Genomic DNA, 24577 nt, shown 5'->3' with positions numbered 1-24577 from the left:
CAGTAATAGCTGAAATTTATAATGCTTTTTTACGTGAATAGACAACTAACCTTTAATAAAGTGAATTACACCTAGTCAGTTATTAGGTCCCTTAATTTATCAAGGACTTTAACTTAAAGCATGTAGTTCAGGCATTTATCACCTACTAGTGTACATAGCCATATAAAAATGTTCTTTGAAATTCATGTTGTTAAAATTAAAGAAAATGTTTGAGTGCAGATGGTTGGCCAAGTTGCATACCTTATGAATCAAGCAATAGGATCTTAGTGCCCATCCCATAATTTGTAATAAAGAAGTCCCTGTCTGGAGCTAGTGATATAGTTGAGGCTCAGGCTCTAGGAGGTGTATAATATGTAATTGAAATCTCTACAATTATACTCTTGGAGGGAAAAACCAGGGAGAGTGGATGCTTACCTTATCTAGTCTTAAGCAGCAAAATGGCACTTTTTCATGAAGGAGGTGACAAAAGGTAGGTGAACTTCCTATGTATGGGGAGTAAGGGGGGTAACCTTTAGCATACCTGCAAAACAGCACAACATATTGCTCCTGGGTAACTCCTGCAAATTTGGAACATTAGGTTATCACCATGTTCTCCTGTTTTGATAGGTTAGTATTGGTCACTCTTCAGATATTACATTGTGCTTTGAAAAGCAGTTTAGGACGCAAGTAGACAAATCAGATCTGGCCCACTGTAAGATGCTGATTGTTGACAGTAGTTTTTTTTTAATTTTTAAGTGATTGAGAGAAATAAAAAGCTATTAAAATATAGGTCAAACATAAAATAAGAGCTGGAGACCTGGCTCAGTAATAGAGTACCAGCCTAGTAAGCATAGGGCCCTGAGTTCAAATCTCAATACCACCAAAAACAGCTAAAAGAATTGTATTTCCTATCATGTGGAAATTCTATGAAGCTCAAAGTTCCATTTTATTGAAAACTAGCCATTATCATTCCTTTATAAATTATTACTGCAGCAACAGAGATCATGAATCAATAGATATTTAAGAGTTCTTTCTAGAAAACATTTCTAAGCCAACTTCCATTTTAGAACATGTAGAGATACATTTTAATAAATATTGATACTTTGGTGAGACATGTTTAAAGCAAAACACGTCATTATGAGTCATTCCATCAATATTCATTAGCTAAAAATACTTAGTCGACCATGGGGGCAGGGGGAGAGACAATTGCCTTAATTACTTTAAACATAGGTTTCTTTCTGGAATCAAACTTGAAATAATATCAAAGACATTTCATTTGTTTGCTGACTTGTAAAAAAAAATTACCACCTGCACATTTTGGCTGAAAGCGGAACTTTTAAAAGTGGGCAACATCAGTGACAATTAAGAAATAAAACAGAGGCTCCTGATTTTAATCAATTTACCTACAAAACCATGAATCACAGACTCCAGTGATCTATTTTCCAGACTCAGAGACTGAGAGCCCAGAGAGAGAGAGAATTCTGTTACATCAAGATCACTTGCAGTTTTCTTGAATAAAAAACCTTTCCACTGCTCCAATGTTTGGAAGCACTCATTTTTAAAAAGTTCTATCCTAATTTGAAACACCATTTCCTGCAAAGATACTGACCATCAAAACTCCCTTTCCTCTGACCTTCGTGTACACAGGGACCATTAGTTTTATTTTTGTTTGTGCTTTCTAGATGCTTCTATGGTTCTAAATGTGAGGAATTAGAAAGGATTGGGGGGTGTGGAGAATAGGATTTTACTAAATTCCCATAGCATTTTGGTTTATTTAAAATAGATCCAACATTCATTAAATTTATATGAACGATATTGGGAGGGAGATAGAGATGACATTGCTTACATCACTAGAACCAATGTGCTACTCACAGCCATTAAAATCACTCACTCTGCAGAAGCATTCATCTGCCAATGGTGTACACAACCTAGGGGCAGGGCTGGGAAGGTAGCTCAGTGGCAGAGCGCTTGCCTTGCATGCCTGAGGCCCTGGATTCGATTCCTCAGCACCACATAAGCAAAAAGAAAAAAAAGCCGGAAGTGGCGCTGTGCCTCAAGTGGTAGAGCGCTAGCCTTGAGCTGAAGAGCTGAGGGACAGCGCCCAGGCCCAGAGTTCAGGCCCCACGACTGGACCCAAAAAGTAGGGGCAAGAAGAGTTGGCTTGAGCAGGTCCTCCGGCTTCCACGGGCTCATTTGTGGGGCAGGGGTTTTAGTCATGGCAACATACCAGGTGGAACACGACTGCACAACACGCTAAGCTGTAACCACTACTCGACAGAGTAGTGTATAGATGCTTAGAAAAGGGAGAGAGCCCTTTCTCTATTCGTGAATTTGAAACATGGAGGCTTCATGCTGAATGAAAAGGTTAACTACTGAATGAGAGAAGTAAAGACAGCTCACTGGATACTGTCCACAATGGCCATCAAGTGATTGAGGGTCCATCAGTATGGATGCAAAATAAAACCATCCAATGGTACAAGGTATGGCATAATAAAATGCAGGCGTGAAGTTGCAGCTTGTGTTACAGGAAAACAAATCTGTATCTTTTATTCGTTTAAGCACGAAGAGAATTTTGAGAAAACTAATATGTGTGTGTATGTATACATACAGATGTATAATACACAAACGTGTGTGTGTGTTTGTGTGAGTGCGTGTGAGAGAAAACTGAGGGGCTTGGAAGACTCGGTAGTTGAGACAGTGAGTCATAGAAGGCTGCTTTGGTCCAACTATGCAGGAATGATTCTAGAATGCCGGGAAATAGGAACATTTACCCCTCACTGACTTGGTCATGAACCAAAAGGCCATACTGACCACACAGATCACACAAAAGCAAGCAAGCTTACAGCTGAGCTTATGTCAACATACTCCAAGTTTGACGACATGTCTTCATCCGGGGTAGCTTCATCTTCTGACTGATCGCTCAGGAGATCGCAGGTTTGGATGGATGACGTGTCTGCCACCTCCAACACAGGAGCAATGCTGGGTCTCCTCAGCTCCTTACTTCCTTCGGCAGGGAGGGACAGGGTGGGCCCGCTTGCTGATCTACAGCTCGTGTCTTGCAAATCTATTGCCACGGTACCTGATGCCAAGAAATGGGAGAAGCCATCAAGGAAGGCACTGACCACCTCCACAGCCAGCTGATGGTTATATGATCACAGTCCGTGAAATGCACCAGCGTTGTATCTGTGACACCTTAGTTCCTCTTTGTGGAAAAGGAAAGAGTTTTAAAAGTTGCTTAGACAGAGTGTATGTAATTTGTTTCCTGTCATTGCTTCCAAATCCACACCTCTCTGGGACCCTCCATCACTCAACTGGGAGAACTCTGACCAAAGTACACAATCAGCATTGCATGGCTCAGCTGAGTCCTGACAGGAGAGGAAATCAACGTTCATTCACGTGAGCATCAAGCAGCTGTCTTGATGGGGTTGGTTCTTTGGTGTTCTAGTGTGCTCTGTCCCTCCTTCCTCCTCCTCCTTCCTGATTTCCCCACCATCTATCTCCTCCCTCACCTTCCCTTCCTGGTTGCTTCTCAGCTCCATGGTACTTAACACAGATTTTCTGTAGAGATGTGATCTTGGCTTCTTTCTCTGTCCATATTCATTTCTTCAGTCTTTTCTACTGTCATAACTTTGAAAGTAGTGTGTGTGTGTGTGTGTGTGTGTGTGTGTGTGTGTGTGTGTGTGTGTGTGTGTGTGTGTGTGTTTTCAGGAATCCAGAAGAGACTTCTCTTTTTAGTGGTCTAAAGGGTTTGAATTCAGAGCTTCATGCTTACTAGGCTGCACACTTGAGCTGCACAGCTCCATCTTTTTCCTAATTATTTTGGAGATAAACTCTAGCTAATGATTCTATTTGGGCTAGCTTCAAACAGATCCTCTGGCTTTCAGCCTCCAAAGTAGCTAGGATTTCAAGGTAGAGCCTCGTGCCTGGTTTCGACGTTTTCTCTGTCCAGCCTGCACTGCCCTCCTGAGGTCCCTACTTTTTTATGCTCCAAAGTAAATCTTGATCCCCTGCCTTACGCAGACCTGCCTGTCTGTGGCCTTCTCCAGACCACTTCATTGCCATCTTCCTTTCTAGTTGCCTAAACAAAAATTGGGAGCTTCTTCAGACTCTTGGTTTTCTTGTGGTTCCGTTTCCAGTGTGTTAATGGAATCTAATGAATCCTCCTGCTTTTGAGACATACCCAGAATTTTCTCCATCTTACCACTTCCTCTTAAAAATGCTTTGAAATGGAAAGACTTGGAAAAAAAATCTATTAAGTGAAGGAAGCCAGATCGAGAGAGACAAAGGATGCGTGCTTTCCCTCATTTGTGTTAGCTAGAACGAGCCTGTAAATCTGCAAGAAAACATGCTGGGTGAAATGGAAGTGGTTACTAATGTATGAACTGAAATGCGGTAGGCTCCAGGGAGAGCTCAAATGGTCTAATTCCTTTGAAAGACAACATAAAGCCCAGCACAATAAATACCAGAAAGCAGGCACTTGCAAGACAGGAGGAGATGTGGAGCCAAGAGGGAGGGGAAGATGGACGTGGAGGACATGTGGACTGGGGGCAGGGGGGAGAGGGGAGCAGTCAGGAATGCACTGCATCTACTGCAAATTAAGAAAAATACAGGAAGGGCTGGGAAGGTGGCTCAGTGGTAGAGCGCTTGCCTTGCAAGCATGAGGCCCTGGATTCGATTCCTCAGCACCACACAAACAGAAAAAGCCGGAAGTGGTGCTGTGGCTCCAGTGGTAAAGCCCTAGCCTTGAGCTGAAGAGCTGAGGGACAGCGCCCAGACCCAGAGTTCAGGCCCCATGACCGGCAAAAAAAAAAAAAAAAAAGAAAAAGAAAAAGAAAAATACAGAAAGGGCTGGGTCGGGGAGATGTTTGAGAACGTAAAAAAGGGGAACATTGAGCAAGATGCGTCGTGCTGACCAATGGCTTTGTTAAATGTCAACTCCTTCGCACAACTACTTGAAGATAATTGTACAACATGCTTTGACCCCTGCCTGAAGATTCCTACTCTCAGCAGCAGCAAGAGTGACCCCAGGAAAGCCTGGGTCCGCAGGGCTGACACGGAGGGATCATTCTGCTCCATTCTTGTGCTGACTTACCAATACCCATCACGACCCAGTCACCTGTCCAAAACCAGGGAAGGGAGTGGGAGAGAGAGGGGGAGGAGCAGAGAGAGGAGGGAGGAGGACAGGAAGGGGCTGTCTGCATGGGATGAGGTGGATGGAAGTATGTTCTGTACATGTCACAAATATCAAAATGAAACCCTTTGTACAATTAATTGATGCGAATCAAACTGCTTCTCCAAATCCAGTTCTTCTTCATTCAGAATCACTCTTACTAGCAATTTTCTTTCTTTCCTTTCTATTACTTATCACCTTCCAATATTCTAATAACTTGTTAATATGCTAAATTGTTAACTTGTTACTATGCTAAGTAATTAACAGTTCTACAAGTAATGCTGCATGCCTTTCTTCTCCTTGGTAGAAAGTAAGGCCAGGGAACTAGGAAGGTCTTTGTTCAGTACCTTTTTGCTTAAAGCATAAGTACTTGTGAAAGCCCATGGTTCACATCATGTTTTTCCAAAGAGTTCTTGAATACAGGGAGAAAATGTGTTGTCACAGGATAAAAACATCACCCTTTGTCAATTATAAGCAGATATTTTAAAAATCTATACAGGGCCACATTCTGGACGGAGTGCTACTTAGACAGAATCAGCAAGGATTAGATACAGCTCCTTAAGCCAGGTTAGAGAAATATTATGTGTGAATAAGATCCAGTTATTTTTAAAGGAAGTGAAGAGTGAAAGGAACTCAGAATGATTGTGGAAATGGCAGGGCTAGAAATGGTTTTTTTTGTTGAATGGATAAAATGTGCAAGCAATAGAAATTTGTAATTTATCTTCTAAACTAAGACATTCCAGAAGGAGGGAACAATGGGTAATCTCAACAATGACACCCTAACTATGTTTAAAAATGGAAATGTTCTGGGAAAACTGTAATTGCTTTGTGCAAATAAGGGGATTTAGGGATCCTATTTTTAAGCATTTATAACAATGGAATTTAGGGGTTATTTTCCCCACTGGGTAATAGGAGGTGGTTAAAATGATCTTTTCAGGAGGATGACATGATCAAAAAATGATGTCAAAAGGATGGTTTAGTCTGGTTTCAGATGGAGAATGAATGCAGAGCGACCAGACTGGAGGCATGAGGAGAAGTTTAGGTTAAAGAGTTAGGCAAACAAGTCAAGAGTGTAGCATGCAGCTGAGCGCCCCTCGGGAAGACGTGTGTGTCTGCAGAAGGAGTTGGTGCTTGAAGTGTTCCAATAAACCACTCTTGCCCAAGTAGCCAAGCGAAGGACTGAGACAGAAGGAAGAACCGACCGTCTTACTCCAGACAAGAGCAGTGTGAACGTTCATGCCTTGAACTGAAGACAACTCTTTGGAGGAAAGATGGGAAAATGTCTGAGGCATCTTCAAAACTCGACCATGTTTTCCTTGCCCATCCCAGAGAAGCCAAGAACAGAATGAGGGTGAGATTGTAGATAGAGAGTGTGGAGGACAATCACATAACCAGTGGGGTCTGCTCATCATTTGACTGAAAACTCATGAGAGAAATACGAAGGCTGGCAATGTAAATCTAATCGCAAATGAAAAATGACAATGGCTATTTCTGTGACATCTTCCTTTGCAACCAAATGCATAGAAATGCATATATATGAGTACATATATTTATGTATATCTATATCTATATATATATATGTGTGTGTGAGCACAATATATTCTATGATGTAATATACAAATGCATAATATATACTCGTGTATAATATATATTATGCACATATATGTATACACATATACATCTATCTATGTGTAGCATACACATATGTGTCGCTTGTAATATGCACATATGTGTTTTCAACTTGTCTGTCCACTGTTAATGAAATGGAGTCCCTCCTCCCCTTGGCCTGGGCCGGCTTCGGGGCTGGGGTACTGACCCATGCTGGCGATGATGCTGTGAACCGGGAGTCTGGAGGCACCCGGGTAAAACGACCGTGGGATGTTGCTTTTTCTCTGCTGGTCCTGGTTCTTGAAGGCCGAATTCTCTTCTTTGGTAATGTTAATGTAGAAGCATATGTCCGTGGCATTCATGATGTATCGAGGACCCGGATTTAGTAAAATGTTTTTGTTGTCTTCCCTCCTCACCCCAATCAAGCAGACACCAAACCTGAATTAGGAAAAGAGAGAAGAGATGGGGGAAAATAAGAGAGAAATCATGAGACAGAGAGAGAGGTAGAGAGAGAGAGACAGAGACAGAGAGAGAGGTAGAGAGAGAGAGAGAGAGAGACAGAGAGAGAGACAGACAGAGAGAGACAGAGACAGACAGACAGAGACAGAGAGAAGGAGGGAGAGAGGGAGGGGGGAGGGACAGAGAGAGAGATAACAGAATATTTAAGAATTTTACTTTAGCAGTGGTCTTGGGTTTTTCTCTTTCTTTTCAAGTAACCTTCATGAAGCAAGACAAGGTGAAAACCCTCTATAGAATTAAGAAGCCTGAAAACCTTAAGATTCTCATTTTTGTAAGATATGAAAAAAGTCCTTATAAATCTATACAACTGATTCTGACTAATATAAATTTACACATATAAATGAAAAAGGATAAAGTATAGAAAACAACAGACTTTATGTTACATAGTAAAGTTAAAATATTGGTTGTGATTTTTATGAAAACTTTACTTCTATGAAAAGCATAGACACTATTCTTCAGTTTCATCAAAATTTTACAAGCTACTTATCTAATAAAAATGTATAATAACATTTGGAAGTAATATAGTACTTAAACACTTTTCTATACTTTTCTGGACTATATCCCAAATACAATTTACTCTGAGTATATTTATTTTAGTTAGTATGTGTAACTAATAATGGTTTAGAGTAAATCAAGTCTAAAACTATTTTAAGTACTAAAATATGAGAAATGGAGCACAGTGTATATTGCACAAAGGGAATATACTCTATTACAAATCCACAAATAGGTTATTTTAGTGCATTTTAATATAGACGATATATAGTTTTCATGATAGGCAGTTTTATTTCTTAAGTAGCTAGTTTTTCTCTAATGGGAAGGAAAAAAATCCCTGTTTGAACTGAAATGTAGTATCCATTATTTCTACCTCATTTCTCTGGCCAAGGCCAAAGTTATTTTCCTACTATTTTTAAATTGTTATTACTACTTTAGAAAATCTTAAATCCATCATTTAAATTTTCTTTCAGTAAAAGAAACTCATTTTTGTGTATTGTGACTTCTAGGTGGATGACAAGCCAAAAAAATAATGAGAGTTTCAAAGTTACAACAGTAAACCTTTCCTCTTGATGGCCATTCTCTCCCGACAAGCCTAACGTTTAGTGGCTGGAATTCAAACATCACAATAACTCTGTCGTCTGCGTCAAACCCATCAGCATTAATCTGGGTTTTGCAAAACCCAGTCTACATGGTGTGACCGAAGGACCAATATTCAAGTCCACTCTGGGAGGAGAAACGTACTTTTTGTGCGCGTGGAAGGAGGCGTAGGTGAAGCTCTTCCCTTCGTACTCCGCAAAGAAGGTGCTTTCTTCCAAAACGATGTGGTAGACCTCGTTCCCGGAGCACCGGCCGTACATCTTCTGCCACTGCTCTGGTGACTGCTGGCCTTCCCTGAAACACGGGCACACACGCATACACGCACACACACGCAGGAGAGCGCAGTGAGCGTGGTCACGGGCTGGTGTGTCCCTCCCTCCCTCTGCCTCCCCAACCAACAAGCAGCCAAGTCTGGGGCCCTGAACACACTGGACACACTCAGATGAGCGGTGTGCTTGCGTAGGCTTGAGAAATACACACTCCTTATAAATGTGATTGATAGATTGATTGGAGATCCAGCTCAGCCCTAAGAATTTCCTCTGATCGCAGGACAATGAGATCTAGCATGTTCTTCCCAGTCTCTGACACCACACACACACACACACACACACACACACACACACACACACACACACACACACACACAGTACTTGCTTGCTGCTTCTGTGAGGTGACTAGCATTTGCTGGGTCCTGGGGGTGTTTGATGTTACTTTCAATGACACCCTTTTTCTGTTCAACAATTTGGTTTCATAGAAAACATGTTCCATTTCCCTCACGCTGTGGCTTTCTTCTGTTTGGGTAGCAGCCAAGAAAAGACACTGCTTCATGAAAAGCCACTTTGGTTGTAGAAAGGTCTCTACAATGCATTCGGTATTTGTGAGTCCCACCTCTCTGAGTTCAGATACTGGGTAGGGGGCCTCGGTGGGGATCTAGGCCGCTCATGACTAGTGGGTTGTATTGTATTCTGTGGGAATAAAACCAGAAGTCAGAAGTACGCTACTTGGAAGCTGGCCATGAGAACTCAGACCTGAGATTTCTAGACCTGAGATTTCTTTTGTTTATAAACAACCACTGTCTATGACGATTTGTGACCGCAGCCTTATCATCCAAAAATGTCTCTAAAAGAGATCCCAGCAATACTTTTCCAAAAGAAGATAAGCCCATCACAAAAAGTATAGCTTCTTTTTCTTTTACTTTTTTTGGTTCTAGAACTTTCTGGTTTGGCCTGCTTAATCCTGTGGCTTTAGAAATATAAGGAAAACTCAATTCATATGAAACTTACAATGAACATATGCATTGTTCTCCTTCTCTATTATTGACAATAAACTAATATTGATTGGACAAAACTTAGGAATTTTATTAGGATAAGACATGTGCACTGAGCAGCAATTTGTAAACAGATAAAAATAAAGCCATTTCATTACAATTTCAATAGATAATAGACACGTGTAGAACAGGATATCATATTGGAAATCTAAAAAGACACTTTCACTTCCAAGTGTTATCTAAAGGATTATTACTGACACACACAACTCCAAAGTGTCAGTTACAATACACTTTAAGCATACTGAAATTTATTATTATTATTGCAGTTATGTTATTATTATTGAATTTTATTCCTTCACAAGTACAATTAATGAGTCAAAATGCTGAGTGATGAAACCTGACCACCGGCTCTAAATCTCAACTCTCTGTCCTCAGCAGACCCTTCATCTTTTCTGTAAATAAAAGTGAACATTTAATTATGTAAGATAGAGATCATTTCAGAGACATCAGGATCATAAAAGGCACTTAGTAAGGGTTACATGTTATTGTTGGTTCGGTTATTTCTTCTTCATACCTGAATCTGGACCCTGCTCAATATGTCTAGTTAGCCTGTTAGTTCAATGCTCACAAACTCTTCATTCTTCCCTCAAGCTAATCTATTTTGGGAAATAGGAAAAAATAAAATAAAACAAGGCACTTTGGCCTGTTGATTGCATGTGGCTACTTCTAATCATTGCTTCCTAAGAGTGATTTCTCCTGGTGGACAAACGTTCCCTTTGGCAAACACAAAGTTATCTTGTTGTGAACCCTTGAACCATTTAGCTAGATGATACTCAGGGAAGATCAAAAGTCACGTGAGTGTCTGAAAATGTCCAAACGATGGTGCTGGCACTTTATCGGGATTTTTTTTTTTTTGAGTGTGTGAGTGTGATCCAAAAGTCAACATGGGGTCAAATAAGTGTCATTCCAGGGTTTCAACAGCTAACGGAGAGAACTTTCTAATTCCAGAAGCAGAGTTGGGAACTGGAGGTGGTACCTTGGAAGAGGAGAGCAATGAGCAGGGTCAGAAAAGGATTGTTCAGATGAATCCGATTCCATCTGTTACTTTTTGTCTTGCTGGTACATACTGGTGTTCTTCACCCCAGGAAGTGTCCTTTCTTGAGGATTTCTATTCTTTGTGATTTATTTAATAGGCAAGAGAGAATCTTCACATTCTGCTAAGGGTAAGTATGCAAGGTTTTCCCCCTTTTTAGATCTTTTGATTGAGAAAAACGGTTAGAAACTAGCAGTTCTCTTAAATACTGTTGACCATGTCCCATTCCTGCTCATGCAACTTGTATTGCATGATTGCAAACTGGCAAGAAAGAACTGCAATCTGAAGGTTATGAGCAGATGCACTTGCTTCTCAAGGAGCCGCTAGTGAAAGGAAATCCAATAATGAACACTACACGAAGGAAGTAACTTATGTGTGTGGGTATTTTGCGTGTGGGTATTTGTGTTTGTGGATGTTTTGGGGTGTGTGGGGGGACGAGAATCACAGCAAGGAGGGAACCGCATGTTCACAGGTTCGTTTGGGAGAGGAATGGTGATTGAGGAAGATCTCACTGACAGGACAATACTTGAGTATTGAGGCTCTACTTCCCTGGGAAACAACCTCTAGGAAAAAAGGGATCATGTTTCATTTGCAAGGTGACCACTAGATGTCGCATCCCGTCTGACACACACTAGGGGCTCAGTTAATACCAGCACAGATGAATAGAATTGTATGTGTGTGTGTGTGTGTGTGTGTGTGTGTGTGTGTGTGTGTGTGTGTGTGTGTGTGTGTGTGTGTGTGCGCGTGCGCGTGCGCTTGGGCGCTCAGTTACAAATGTGCTTCTTCTCCAGTTATTTGCAATTCCCTTCTCCTTAACCAAAACTCTTCATCAGGTTTAAAAAATTAACTTTCTTGTGATGAGTTTTGCTGTTACAAAAGAGGAGGAGCAAAAAGAAACAATGACTTTTTAAAGTATTCATAGATGTATGATAATACACTAGTTGGACATTATAATTAGGCAAAACAGAAGACAGCCAAAACAAAAAGACATGAGGAGTCAAAAATGACAGCATAGGAAGCTAATCTACTTAACGAAGATTCAAAACGTGTTCATACCAATTAAATGAATATTCAGTGGGAATAATTGTCCAAAAACTTGCCAAGTACTTTGAGCCATGAAGACTATACCTCATCCCATGAAACAATATAGAACCTTACAATTTCGTACCTTTTTGCTGCATTGTACGGGCTGATAATTGAGTAGGAAAGCCTGTTTCCTAGTCAGGTCTATCTAGGTCCACATTGATTTTCAAATAATTTTCCACTGTAATTGTAAACAGGTTAACACAAAAATAAACTAATGGGAATATAAAAGTGAAATGTTTATAGACCTGATATTTGAAAGGATGACTTATATCTCTACTTTGCCCAAATAAAGAAAATCTCATGGTTCAGAATTCAGGCAGCCAGTATTATAAGGAAGAAAGCCTTGGGAAACGTTTTGGTGGTAAACTGGTATCTGTTATTGCTTTCATCATGAACTCTAAATGAGGGGAGATAAATCCAGAAGACACAGGACAGTGTAAGAAACTGGAAGGGCAAGTTGCACAAGAGAAAAAGGGGAGAAAATTCTAACCAAGTCAGTGAATTACAAGCCCCCGTCAAGACTGTAGCTTTCAGCCACGCCACGGTCAGACTTTTTTTTAAAAAACAGTGTTCATGCTCAAATGCCAAGCCACTCCTGGTGAAGTGGTAATCGCACCGCCTTGGCCGTGGTTTCCCTGGGCATGGGAGCTCTGGAGTAACTGGCCCTGGGCGTTCCCTGTGAAGATGACCGAATGTTGGCTGTCTTGTTGAGACATGAAGATCCTCTGTGGTGTTAGAGGCAAGCCTCAGTTCACATTGAAACTCCACAGACTCCAAATGTTGCATTTCCTCACCTTGTGTGGAATAGTAACAACTGGGCCATGAAGATGTGGGCTGTTCTACTGGTGTGTGTGTGTGTGTGTGTGTGTGTGTGTGTGTGTTTTCTATCTTCCCTGCTTTATCTTATTCGTTTTTTCTTCAAAAAGACACAAGACTACAGATGCAGGTGTGTAACTGGCATTGAGAAGTGAGGTCCACCTTCTAGTGGACAATTTGTTCCCCAGAAAGCTCACAGGCCTCTGATCCCTGTCTCATTTGGCTGGGGTGGAAGGGAAAACGTGGGCCTTCTCCACTTGTGCCTTTCTCTGATCATCTTTTTACAGCAGGGTTGGAAGATTTGAAAATAAAGTAGGTTACTTTATTCTTTTTGAGCTACAACCAACAAACCCAGGACACTGAGAAAATCCGTCTCAACATAGCTATTGATTTCTTCAAAAAATGTCTTCTACACTATTGTTTCCAACTTAGAGATATGATTTGCCCAGTTAACTTTTGGATCGTGGATACATCAATTCTGACAAAATATTTTTTAATCTCAACTCAAGATGAATATTTCTCATTAATCCATAATTATACCTTCAAGGCAAATGGATATTTATTATCAGAAAACAAATGAACCCGCATACCAGTCTACTCTGCTTCAGTGAAATCAACTGAGTAGAACAGGGACTGTAAGGGACTATAACTTGGGTCTGATTTTTGCAGAAGTGCATTTTAATATAGACCTCAAAATTCGGTGGAAAAATTTTATATGGCTTTGATTTTTTTCAATACTTCTCTGCATCCAATTGTGCCATAGGGAGCAATAAAGGAATTACTTAACCAGAATTTTCTGCTCCACATACAATATGTTGAAACCTTATTATATTGCATATTCTGTTCCTAGTTCAAAGAGCATAGTGAAATACCCCAGCCAGTCATGTTGCTTGCAGCGTTTAAAAAAATCAGCAACTTTGTTCTGCTATCAATTCTTTTTTTAATGAAGTTGTATGCTTTTATGAAGTTCATGTTAATAGATATTAGAAAGTAAATTTTGATGTTTACTTTTCATGGTTTCTTAATGTTTATAAGTTGGCATAGTAAAGGAAAACTACAGAGCAAGAATAGTAGTCTGATGCATTGCCTTGAAAGTTTTAAAAGGCAATCAATAACAGGAGCCTGTCTCCTTCACATATTGTATTTGTGTTTTTTTTAAGTATGTCTGGGATGTAATTACCGGGTTTATTTTTTCTGATACATTTTGTTCTTTTGAATCCTAAATGTCCCTAAATACAAACTAAACAGTCCATTACTAATTCAATAAAATAGACAAGGATTATCTACATGGTTTTGAACTTATTCACATCATCAAGCAAACATTTCACACCAAGGAAACTAAGAGCACGTTGTCACAAAATATCTTTACCACTGGATGCATTTTCAGCAGATAACACTATGAAGATCATTTTACCTTAGGAAAGGGCCATCATTTAGGTCTCTTTTTAAATAAGCAAAATAACATTCCCTGTCCCAAGACTCTACTTTAAAGCAGTATTAATTTTTTTATACTAACCAAAAGTAGATTTAACAAGTCTAAAATAAAGAACCAAAAGAGTCAATCCCACTTAATTTAATTTCATACTCTGGTTGTGTCTGTATGGTTCCACTTACTTATTGATAAACGTCACAAGGTGCTTTTCCTTCTGCTGATATACTCCTGTTACATTGTTTCACAATGGTATGAAACTGTTCACTTATTTACAACTTAAACTACATGCATGGCATTGCAATGTTGTCTTTGGTATCCGTGACAGGCACTGTGTATTTTAATGACTACTAGCAAAGCCATCATGCTAACGAACTGTAGCCTATATCCTGATGGTGGCTATTTTAGGGAGAAAGAGTAGGCAGAATTTTCCCAAAAGAGAGTGATCACAACAGTGTGTAACTTCCTTCCTTGTGCGCGTGTCTGTTTTCAGAATTGATTGTACAGAAGGAGAATATTATGTACAGCAGGAAGTAAGAACTCTGGTTAGAGGAAGTGCTGACACAAGACACATGCACCCCAGCCTACTAGGATAGACTTCCTCTTCTCTCATCTTAAATTGAACATCTATGATGCTGCGCCATAAAAAAGATCGGGCATGAGTGCTAGGCAGCAGATGCAGCATAGACGATGACCATGAAGTTTCCACCACTAGATGGAACTGTAAAGCCATCTGCGATTCCTACAAGAGAGCCAGGCTGAAGGTGGAAAGCCCCTGCCTGCCTTCCAGGGAAGGTACCAATGATGCCATTTTGAAGGAGAGCTGTTTCCATGAGAAATGGAGATGGTCTATTTTGTAGTCTTCAAAGTGAGATTTGCCAGGGTGATTGCTAAAATTCACTGAGCTGAAAGTTCATGTCTCCTTCAATCGCTTTGAGAAGAAGTTAGGCTCCATGTAGAAGATAGATGGGGCCAGGACTGGCTCCAATGGAGAGTGAGGAGCGACTCCACAAGGCCTTAAGAGATGGAGGAACCAATCATGACACACCCTTACAGCACCTGTCCACCCCTCGGCCAATCAGGGGGAGGGGACAAGGGGCATTATATAAGGCAGGCAGGTGGATAAGGGAAGCCAAGGCTGCACAGACCTTGTCTTAGGAAGCCATCTCCCCGTTACCTTTGCTGTCCCTTTCACTGTTTCTTTTGCTTCCAAATAACCTTACTCTGGATGCTTACTCTGTCCTGCCCCTTTGATTCTGCCATCCTTGGAGAAAACGAAATCCTAACCCTACACACCAGCGACTTGCTTTTCTCAAGGGCCTGTGTCATTCGGACAAGTAATTAACAACCACCAAAGAGATCCTGGAACTCCGGGAGGTTTCGTCTGTAAACAGCCGAGGACAGAGGACACCCTCTTGTCCGAAGAAAACTGCCTGAGAGCTGGAACTCCACCGCTGAAGTGGAGACCTCCTCCCTGGGCATGAGCAAGCTCCAGGGAGAACTCCTGTCCCCTCTGCCAGCAGCGACCTCCCTTCTCACTGAAGCCTCTGGGCCACGTTGCATCCCAAATTGCATCTCTGCATGTGTCCCCTCAGTCTGGAGCAGCGCAGAACTTTCTAGAAGAGCTGCTCTGCATACATATTCACACTGATGAAGAGAGGAGTTTCAACAGCTCCCATCATTGCCATCCAGATCTTATCTTTGCTACGCCTTTTGTCCTTGTAAGAATACATACAGCTTTTGACCTTTTCTACTAGTCTGGTGAGATTATCCTAGACATATACTAGTTATTGCAAATAAGGGAAATCATGTTTCCTTGGGCCTGGCTTACATCACTTAATATAATTTTTTCCAAGTCTTCCCATTTCCTAACAAATGGGACAATGTCGTTCCTACTTATGGAACTGTAACCCCTCTGTACAGTATCTTTACAATAAAAAATATACATAAAATTTAAAAGCCCACAAATAATACTTAAATAAAAAAAAAACACAAAGAATACTTATAGCCGAGAAGATATTTGCTTCCTCTCCGCACCACCTGACTTATTCTCAAAGAACAAAAACTCATCTTCCCGTAACGAAAACAGAACATTAGTCATGAACTAAACCCAAGCCAGGTAAACTGAAGGACATGTTCCAAATCTGCTTGTATGCAGCGTTAAACCTGTGTCCTGCCCCGCGCTGCCCATTGATGGATCAGCCCATCCTCTCATAAACCCATCACAACTGTGATTCGTGTGCTGGCATTTTCAAAAGTATACAAGCGCATGCTACCTCGGGTATTTGACCAACTTCTGGAATGAAGGTAGGAAGGAATGAATGAATGGTGAAAGTATAACACTATTCAACTCTTGAAGACTGATTTTTAGTCTATTACCTCACTTATGATTTTCAAACAAGCATGCAAATTTGCAACGCATCCTTCCATCTCCCAAGTTTAACGTAAGCCTGGCAGTAGGTCTCTGGTTACTGTGATCAGATTTTATTGTCATTACATTACTAGTCTCTATGATCTCCATCTGTGAGGTAGGGCGGGAAAGTATCCATTCACAGTGGATTTTCCCTGAGGCTTATCGTATAATCATACTACTACTTTTGATTTCTTGTACACAATGTTCTGTAGCCCTCATATCTTCAGAGCAAGTTCAAACACCAGGACACAGGGGAGATAACTAGACTTGTGGAAGTTGGCTGCTGTCCAGTGAAAGTTAGATTCAAGCAAAGCATTCAAAAGAAAGAAAACATTTGCAAGTGCTCTGCCCTAATCTTATCTACTAGCTGAATTTGACTTGCTGGTTGTGATGTTGCAACCTAAGTTCTTTTGGTTACTTTTTAAACATGGAACAGTTTAAAATGTATTTTATGAACAATAGACTCAGTCTTCATTTGCCACTTTCATAAACTGAGATTATTAGCGAGGTACCTCCTTTTACATCTTCAATTTTACTCCCAAATTTCAATTGCAGTACCATTTGTTTTAATTTTTAAAGTTTTAAAAAAATGCCTTTGTCTTCTAGCCATCAGTAAGCCTATCGTTTCAGATTCAAAGTAAAGAACCTGGGCTGGGAAGGTGGCTCAGTGGTAGAGCGCTTGCCTTGCATGCTTGAGGCCCTGGGTTCGATTCCTCAGCACCACATAAGCAGAAAAAAAAAGCTGGAAGTGGCACTGTGGCTCAAGTGGTAGAGCGCTAGCCTTGAGCTGAAGAGCTGAAGGACAGCGCCCAGGCCCAGAGTTCAGGCCCCACGACTGGACCCAAAAAAAATAAAAATAAAAAAATAAATAAATATAAAAAAATTAAAGAACCCATGGCAGTCAGAGGATGACTACCGCAGTGGGCTTCCGTGGAAGAGCGCAGTCGCGTGGAGTGCTGTGACTTGGTGAAGCTTTACTCCAGAGAGAACGCTCAGACACGTCTTAGTCGTCTCCTCATAGACGCTGGTTTTCCTGAAGTTTCTGTCTGCCTTTGTGTTCCATGCGGGGGCAGGGTAGCACATGCTTCTCCTACTGCTTTGTGTGTGTGGATTTTTCTCCAGTCTCCTGTTGAAATTCCGTGCCTGGTTTTTCTAGCTGGAAACCCTTCCTGGTGGCTCCTTGTAGGGTCCTTGTCCCTGTGTGGTGCTGATGTGAGGCCTAGTTTCTACCAGTGATATGTAGGAGTTTATTTGGGGAGTGAGCTAAATGAGGAAAGTAGCAGGTCGGGGGAGTTTCCATTGTGTGCCAACAGACCCTGAAGAGGAAGCGTGGCTCAGGAAGGCTGGCTGTCCACAGCCCCCTTGCCTGTTTGTTTGTTTGTTTGTTTGTTTTGGTCAGTCATGGGGCTTGAACTCTAGGCCTGGGCGCTGTCCCTCATCTTTTCAGCTCAAGGAGAGCACTCTACCACTTGAGCCACAGCACCGCTTCCAGTTTTCTGAGTGGTTAATTGGAGATGAGAGTCTCATGGACTTTCTGTTCTAGGCTGGCTTTAAACCTCAACCCTCAGATCTCAGCCTCCTGAGTAGCCAGGATTCCAGGCATGAGCCACTGGTGCCCGGCCTTGCCTGGTTTTGCGGTTGGTGTGCTAGCAGGAATTGTTCATCCATGTTTGGCCTACACAGATGTTAATTTTTGTGTTCACCTAATGGCTCTGAAAACTACCCACAGTCCCTTCATGAACATCATAATATTGAAAACTGGCAAAACAGGTAGTTCGAGCTGAAGGTTCAGAACTCTAATCAATACAGAGGATGCTCTTTCCCCCAATAGCTGGTAAGTTTTCAGAAATTTTTCATCTTTGTCTTTGTAGTTGGTTCTTCTTTCAAATGTTATAGCTTTGAGTTCCTAAAGAAGAAGTTTCTTACCAGTGAATATTAGACCAAGAAGAAATCTTCCCAATGGGCTCCAAACAATCCCAGAAATAGTGTCAACTTTCTACCTAACTGAATGCATTTCCCCCATTTGAACTTTTATGCTGACATCCAACAAACAAGGCTCCTATCCAGAATTCTGAAGGTGGGATTCGGATGTTTCAGAGATGTCTTTCTCTGTGAATATGGTTTGGTGGAATACAACGTTGAGTGGACAGGGCAGGGTCAGGCTGCGTAGCCCAACATCTTCTGAATGTTCTTTGCAGAAGGCTGAACCTCCAAATCACCTCCCAGCAGATACTTTACACCATTCTAATTGTTTCTTTCTGTTAAGAAAACTCATCTCTTCTTTTTCCCAGTAGTACATTTCTGACTAGATGTAACTGTGAGGAGTTGGCACTGTGGTCAATGGAAGAGAGGGCAGTCCTTGCTCTGTGTACAGAGATTTAATTTTTTTCTGTGATCTGCTTTTCTAGGAATCTTGTTCTCCAGCATGCTTCCCTGCTACATCACTATCTAGGCTCCTTCTGGTCTGAAGGTCTCATCCAGAAACAGCTCTTTATTTACTTTTCACACCCTGAAAATTCATTAAAATCCTTCATCCTGGCATTTAATTTTCCACAGTGAAATCTTATGAGTCTATTTTGCCGCTACCATTTCGATGCAGTCTCATGAGGGAGAACAGATACACATATATAGCTCATGAAATATCTGGAACCAGGGCCTTCCAAGAATCACCTTAATTCATCTCACTGATAATATTGACTGCCTACATTATTAAAAAAAACTTATAGAATCAAAAAATATATTGAGTATGTTGTCTACATTTAGTTAAATTACCACCTATGGGGGGGAGGGGAACACATAAAACAACACCACACCCAACACACGCCCTGGCAGAAAAATAAAATTATATACCTATTTACAGAAGTCAGTCTAAATTAGGAAGTTTCAAAATAGTCCGGAGAAGCTAGAATGTTTGATATAATACAATCTTCTGGGAAGCAGAAGGGGCGTCATCAAGGGAGCGCATTATAAGAAGATCTGGGTGGAAGAAGCTCCAAGTGTATTTAGGATGGTGTTATTTGGAGAATGCTCTATATATACACAAAAAGAGGGGAGATGTGGATGTAAGAATAAATTAGGCTAAAGCACACAGAGCTCAAAAGAAGCAACATGGAAATATGTAGATCTAATTTGGCTGGGGATGCTGAGCTATTAAAGGTTGACCATGAAGAGGCTTCTAGTCTGGGCCTGTGGCAATTCCTGCAACGCACTGGCCCAGATGCCTATGCAGCAGACCTTGTAATGGGAGTGCTTTGGAAATTCTTTCTCGGGTCACAGGTCACAGGTCCTTGCAGATAAACTTAAGGAAATGCCCTCCTGTCCATCCCTCCAGGGCCCGTTAGCTCATGGAAAAGCACATGGGAAGACTGGGAGAAAGTTTCCCAAGCGTGCCATGTCCCCTGCTGGTGGGAGCCCTCCGTTCCCAGCTCCAGCCCTGTAGTCATTCCTGGTCCTTGGATGTTTGGGAAACAAACGAAGCCAGGGCCACCAGGATGACACAGATGACGGCATCTTTCTGAATGTCCCAGCTTCACCAAGGGGCTTTCTGCAGCCAGAATATCCAGGCAGTGTGTTTCCCATGCAACTAGCAAAATTGAGGGGAGGGCTTGGGTTAGCAGAGAAGTGGGGAAAGGGCAACATCCACCAAGGTCCGCTGTACTTATAAAATAACACCTTGTTTGGCAACTCTTTTCTACAACTCCTTAAAGAGAATAAAAATGTAATTTAGTCAGGCCCTGGTGGCTCACACTTGTAATCCTAGTTATTCAGGAGGCTGAGATGTGAGGATCATGGTTCAAAGCCTGGGCAGGAAAGTCTCTGAGACGCCTATCTCTAAATACACACACACACATACACACACACACACACACACACACACACACACACACACACGATAGAAGTGGAGCTGTGAATCAAGTGGTAGAGCAGTAACCTTAAGCAAAAAAGCTCAGGAACACAGCCCAGGCTTCTCTGAGTTCAAACCTCACAACTGATTATATGTATATATATATATATATATATATATATATATATATATATATATATATAGTCTTGTATGGGAACAACTGAAGCAATATGAAAAAATAGTCCCAGAAATAGATTTTAGAAACTTATATGAAAGTCGTCTCCTAACAATTAGTTGATGTACAGCAATCAAGCAATCAAGCATCTTAAAATTAATTTGCATATGTCTACGTTCACTCTAAGGAGAAGTCAAAATGCCTCTCCTCTATCTACCCACAGGAGGAGGGGGTCTGGCTGGATTTGCCAGATTACAAAATCTAGTCCCCTGTCACCACTTTTTGAGTGTGAAACTTCCGAGGGAGCTAAAGATAGCTGGTGTAGGGCATACTCTCCCACCTTTCCTCTCTTCCTTTCTGGCAGTCAGGATGGTAATTATAATCCCTATTACTTTTGAGAAAATTTTATCTTCCACCCACATGACAGCTGATTCTGGGGGCTCTCTGTGAGGAGCTGGGGATTAAAGGGAGAACTCCTCTTTTTTCTGTCTACCTCTCCTCTTGCTTCTCTCCCTAGTGGTTTCTCATGGTCTTTGTTGTGGGTCTTTTTTTTTCTTCTAGTGACAAAGCATGACGTTACGTTTTATTTTTGTCTCATCACAGTGTTTAAATTTACAGACTTTGTAGGAATTGGGATATAACGGATATGGAGGTCTTTGCCCAAATGTTCAGAGAAACACTGGAGACCTCGCGTGGTCCAGAGCCTTGGGGTTGTGCCTCAGTTGCTCTTTCTAGCACTTGGGACATTGTGCTTGCTAGGTAGGTGCTCTACCTCTTGAGCTGCAATACCTAACACCTTTTGCTTTGTTATTCTTCAGGTAAAGTCTTTCAGCTTTGCCTGGGCCAAGCTGGGACTGTGATCTTCCAACTTATTCCAGCAAACCTAGCTAATTGATGGAGCAGGGGTCTTGGTGACATGTTGTTCAGGCTGGTCTAGAACCTCACTGATCTTCATCTCTGCCTTTCTCCCTCAAGTAGATGGGCCAAGGTAGCTGGCCTACGGATCGGAAATCTTCAGTAAGGAAAAGTTATCTCTCCTCTATTTACTTTTTGCTTTATGAGTTCATACTGTTAGTTTTCATGAGGGGTTAAAAAAAAACTAATGTTGAGTGTTACTTATGGGTCAAACTCTTCCTTTATAATCATTCGCAACTCTTGCAGGTTGGTTTTGTGGTCATTCAACAAGCCCTCAGTATTTTGTTCATTACCTTACTTCCTGTTCCCAGAACTTTTTTCAGGATCATACTGGTATATTTACTGCAATAGTCGCTGTATCAATACAAGCTGGAGGGAGCACTGGCTCATTTTGGCAGAGAAAGGTATTGAACCATCAAGATCTAACCAAGAGGCGTGTTCATGGCTTAGGAGAGGCCATCACTCCTCAGCTCTCTCAGGGACATGAAAAGTAACTTTTTTCAATGCTTTCTAACAGCCACATTGGATACACATTCATACTTTTGTATTTATGTGTTGTAAGGAATATAAAACAGCACAAGTTCATATGGTCACAGTCACACCTCAGAAATTGCCACATGGTTGAAAGAAGCTCAAGGGAAAACAAATGAAATAGAGGCTAGGGTTTTGGCTTAGGCTCTGAGTTAGAAAACAGAGGAATGGGTAGGGTTGGGAGAGGTGGGGAATGGTGATGTGGCACAGATCAAGATACAGTGTTCACATGAACTGACGCATTGATTTGAGCTGCCCCTGTATAACCACTTAAGAAAGCTTTAAAGATTAAAGAGGAGAATCTAAAAGCAAAATACTTTCTAGAAAATGGGCAAGTAATTTTACTTGTTAGAAACTACAATAAAACTTTGGAAACTAAGGAAAAAACTATGAACTATGTATTCTGATTGTTTTCTCCATTTTTAAAACAATAGTTATTTTGTAAACTATTGCAAAAAATTAAGAAGTTAAAATGATTTTGATAACTTGGTGAACAGTCTACCAGTGTCAAGTCCTCACTTGATAATTGCATGATAATCAAAGAAGATATAAATATTAAGTGAAGGCACACGGAGAGAGTATATGAACACATTTCTTGACTATTTTTGGAACTTTTCTGTAGGTGTAAAATTATTTAAATAGAAAAAAAGTAAAAATAATTCTTTAAAGGCCTGTCATCAATCAAAATGCATTGTGTTCATAAAATGATTTGTTGTGTGGTTAAGTCCTTTGTACAACTATTTAAAGATAATACAAGTATTAGAAAACAAATCTTAGCCTGATATTTCTCAATTTCCTTTGCGTGTGTTATTTTGTTTTCTGGGAAGGATGTCAGCACCCATCCACAACTGTTAATTTAGTCGTAGGACACAAATTTGGCAATGGTATAATATTACAGAACCACAATTTACACACCACACACAAATTAGTTCCATGGCATTTTGACATAACATTTTTCTACTGTGCTTTGCAGATTTTGCTAAAGTGTTATGCAATCTCTGGTGAAATAATTATTTGTGAAATCATAAAGTTCATTTAGTTTTTAATGCTTATCACAGAAATTTGAACATGACCACTTCTCCATAATTTTGAAATACTTTGCCTTTTGTTAACAGTCTGATAAAACTTAGAAAACTAAGGGAAAAAATCTATGAACTGGGTATTCTGATTTTTTTCCTCCCATTTGTAAGATACTAAGTACTTTGAAAAGATTAAACAAAACTTGATAATTAGTGCTTATAAGTTAATTTTCTTTTATCATAAGAGGGACACCACAGAAATTTCCAGAGCTGCTGTTTAATCCCATTGACAAAAATAATCTTTTTGTTCAGGAAGTTAATGAAGGGTTTCTCATGAAATAATTACTCCCAAAGAGTATATTTACAAAATTATAACTTTTTAAAATAGATTCTGCTAGAATATAAAAGCTACTTATGTCTACTTATTTTCAGTGTATTCTCATGGAACACAGCATTGGTTCCCATAGATTAATGTTTTAAATTGTCTTTCAGTAGTTGTACAAAAGATTTTCAATTTAACATGTCAGTTTATGAATACAAGGTATATTGAATAGTGTCACCCTTTCCATCATTTCCCCCTATATCTCTCTCAATCCTATCCAGACATATTTTTTATTCACTTAGAGTACTTGACATATATGTCAATATCAAACCCATTAGTATCCAAAGTGTGTTCTTGTCTTGGTGATGTAAAATAACACTGTTTCTGTGTACTTTTGTAATAGCGCGTTATTATCTGAATCTACTAACAACTTTTAAAAATCTGCATTTCTTCTACATTTTGAAATAATCTTCATGTCATATAAATCTTAAATAATCCTCTTATTTATATCCTTACCATTCATTTTCTCTACATAAGCTTGTGTGTGTGCATGTTGATCTGTGAGTGTGTGTGAGAGAGAGTAAGTGTGTGTGTGCACATGCGCATTTCTACATGTGGGCATGCTGATCCTGGGGCTTGAACTCCAGGCCGAGGCGCTATCTCTGAACTTTTTTACTCAAGGCTAGCACTCTACTACTTGAGCCACAGCTCCACTTTCAGCTTTTTAGTGGTTAATTGGAGATAAGAGTCTCATGACTTTCCTGCCCAGGCTGACTTTGAACTGAGATGTTCAGATCTCAGCCTCCTGAGGAGCGAGGATTACAGGCGTTAGCCATTGGATCCTAGTTTCTGAGTAAATTTTAAATGTTTACAGGAAACATGTATGTTTCAAGGAAACTAATGATTTTCACCTTTCCTTTAACTCAACTTAGTGCTCTTCTCTACAAATCTTGGGACTAAATGTTTGACCACTAGATAATGAAAAGGCACAACACTGTAGGTCTCTCCCTCATCTTCTTCAAAATATATTTCATTCTAATTTTTGTAAAACCTACTACAGTGACTCCAAAGAGTGGACATGGAGAAGATACATATCATGACTTTTGTTTTGGTTGTGGGGGCTGAATTCTGGGCTTGGGAGCTGTCCCTCAGCTCTTCAGCTCAAGGCTAGCACTCTACCACTTGAGCCACAGTAAACTTGAAAATCTATTGCTTATCTATATGCTCAATAATAACATCAGCCCAAAAATATCCAAATAAAGTAGCAGCTAACATGTATTCTTGTGCTGTGATGATAGT

The 24577-nt window shown here is 40.6% G+C and overlaps 1 protein-coding gene across 3 annotated transcripts in view; it reads right to left on the bottom strand.

The window, feature by feature from the left end:
• The window catches only part of Kcnt2 (potassium sodium-activated channel subfamily T member 2), a 263151-nt gene that overhangs the window by 50987 nt on the left and 187587 nt on the right, over nucleotides 1-24577 (bottom strand). For all 3 annotated transcript variants that reach the window (XM_070041895.1, XM_070041898.1, XM_070041896.1), the window contains 4 exons: nucleotides 8513-8662; nucleotides 6966-7195; nucleotides 2845-3058; nucleotides 415-520 (listed from right to left, as the gene is read on the bottom strand). In XM_070041895.1, the coding sequence (XP_069897996.1) occupies nucleotides 415-520; nucleotides 2845-3058; nucleotides 6966-7195; nucleotides 8513-8662 (700 nt within the window). The remainder of the gene's footprint in view (nucleotides 1-414; nucleotides 521-2844; nucleotides 3059-6965; nucleotides 7196-8512; nucleotides 8663-24577) is intronic.

The sequence above is a fragment of the Dipodomys merriami genome, unplaced genomic scaffold (genome assembly GCF_024711535.1).
Source record: "Dipodomys merriami isolate MVZ:Mamm:240054 unplaced genomic scaffold, mDipMer1.0.p SCAF_31, whole genome shotgun sequence".
Classification (NCBI taxonomy): Eukaryota; Metazoa; Chordata; class Mammalia; order Rodentia; family Heteromyidae; genus Dipodomys; species Dipodomys merriami.
This window is presented reverse-complemented; position numbering and strand designations above follow the sequence as displayed.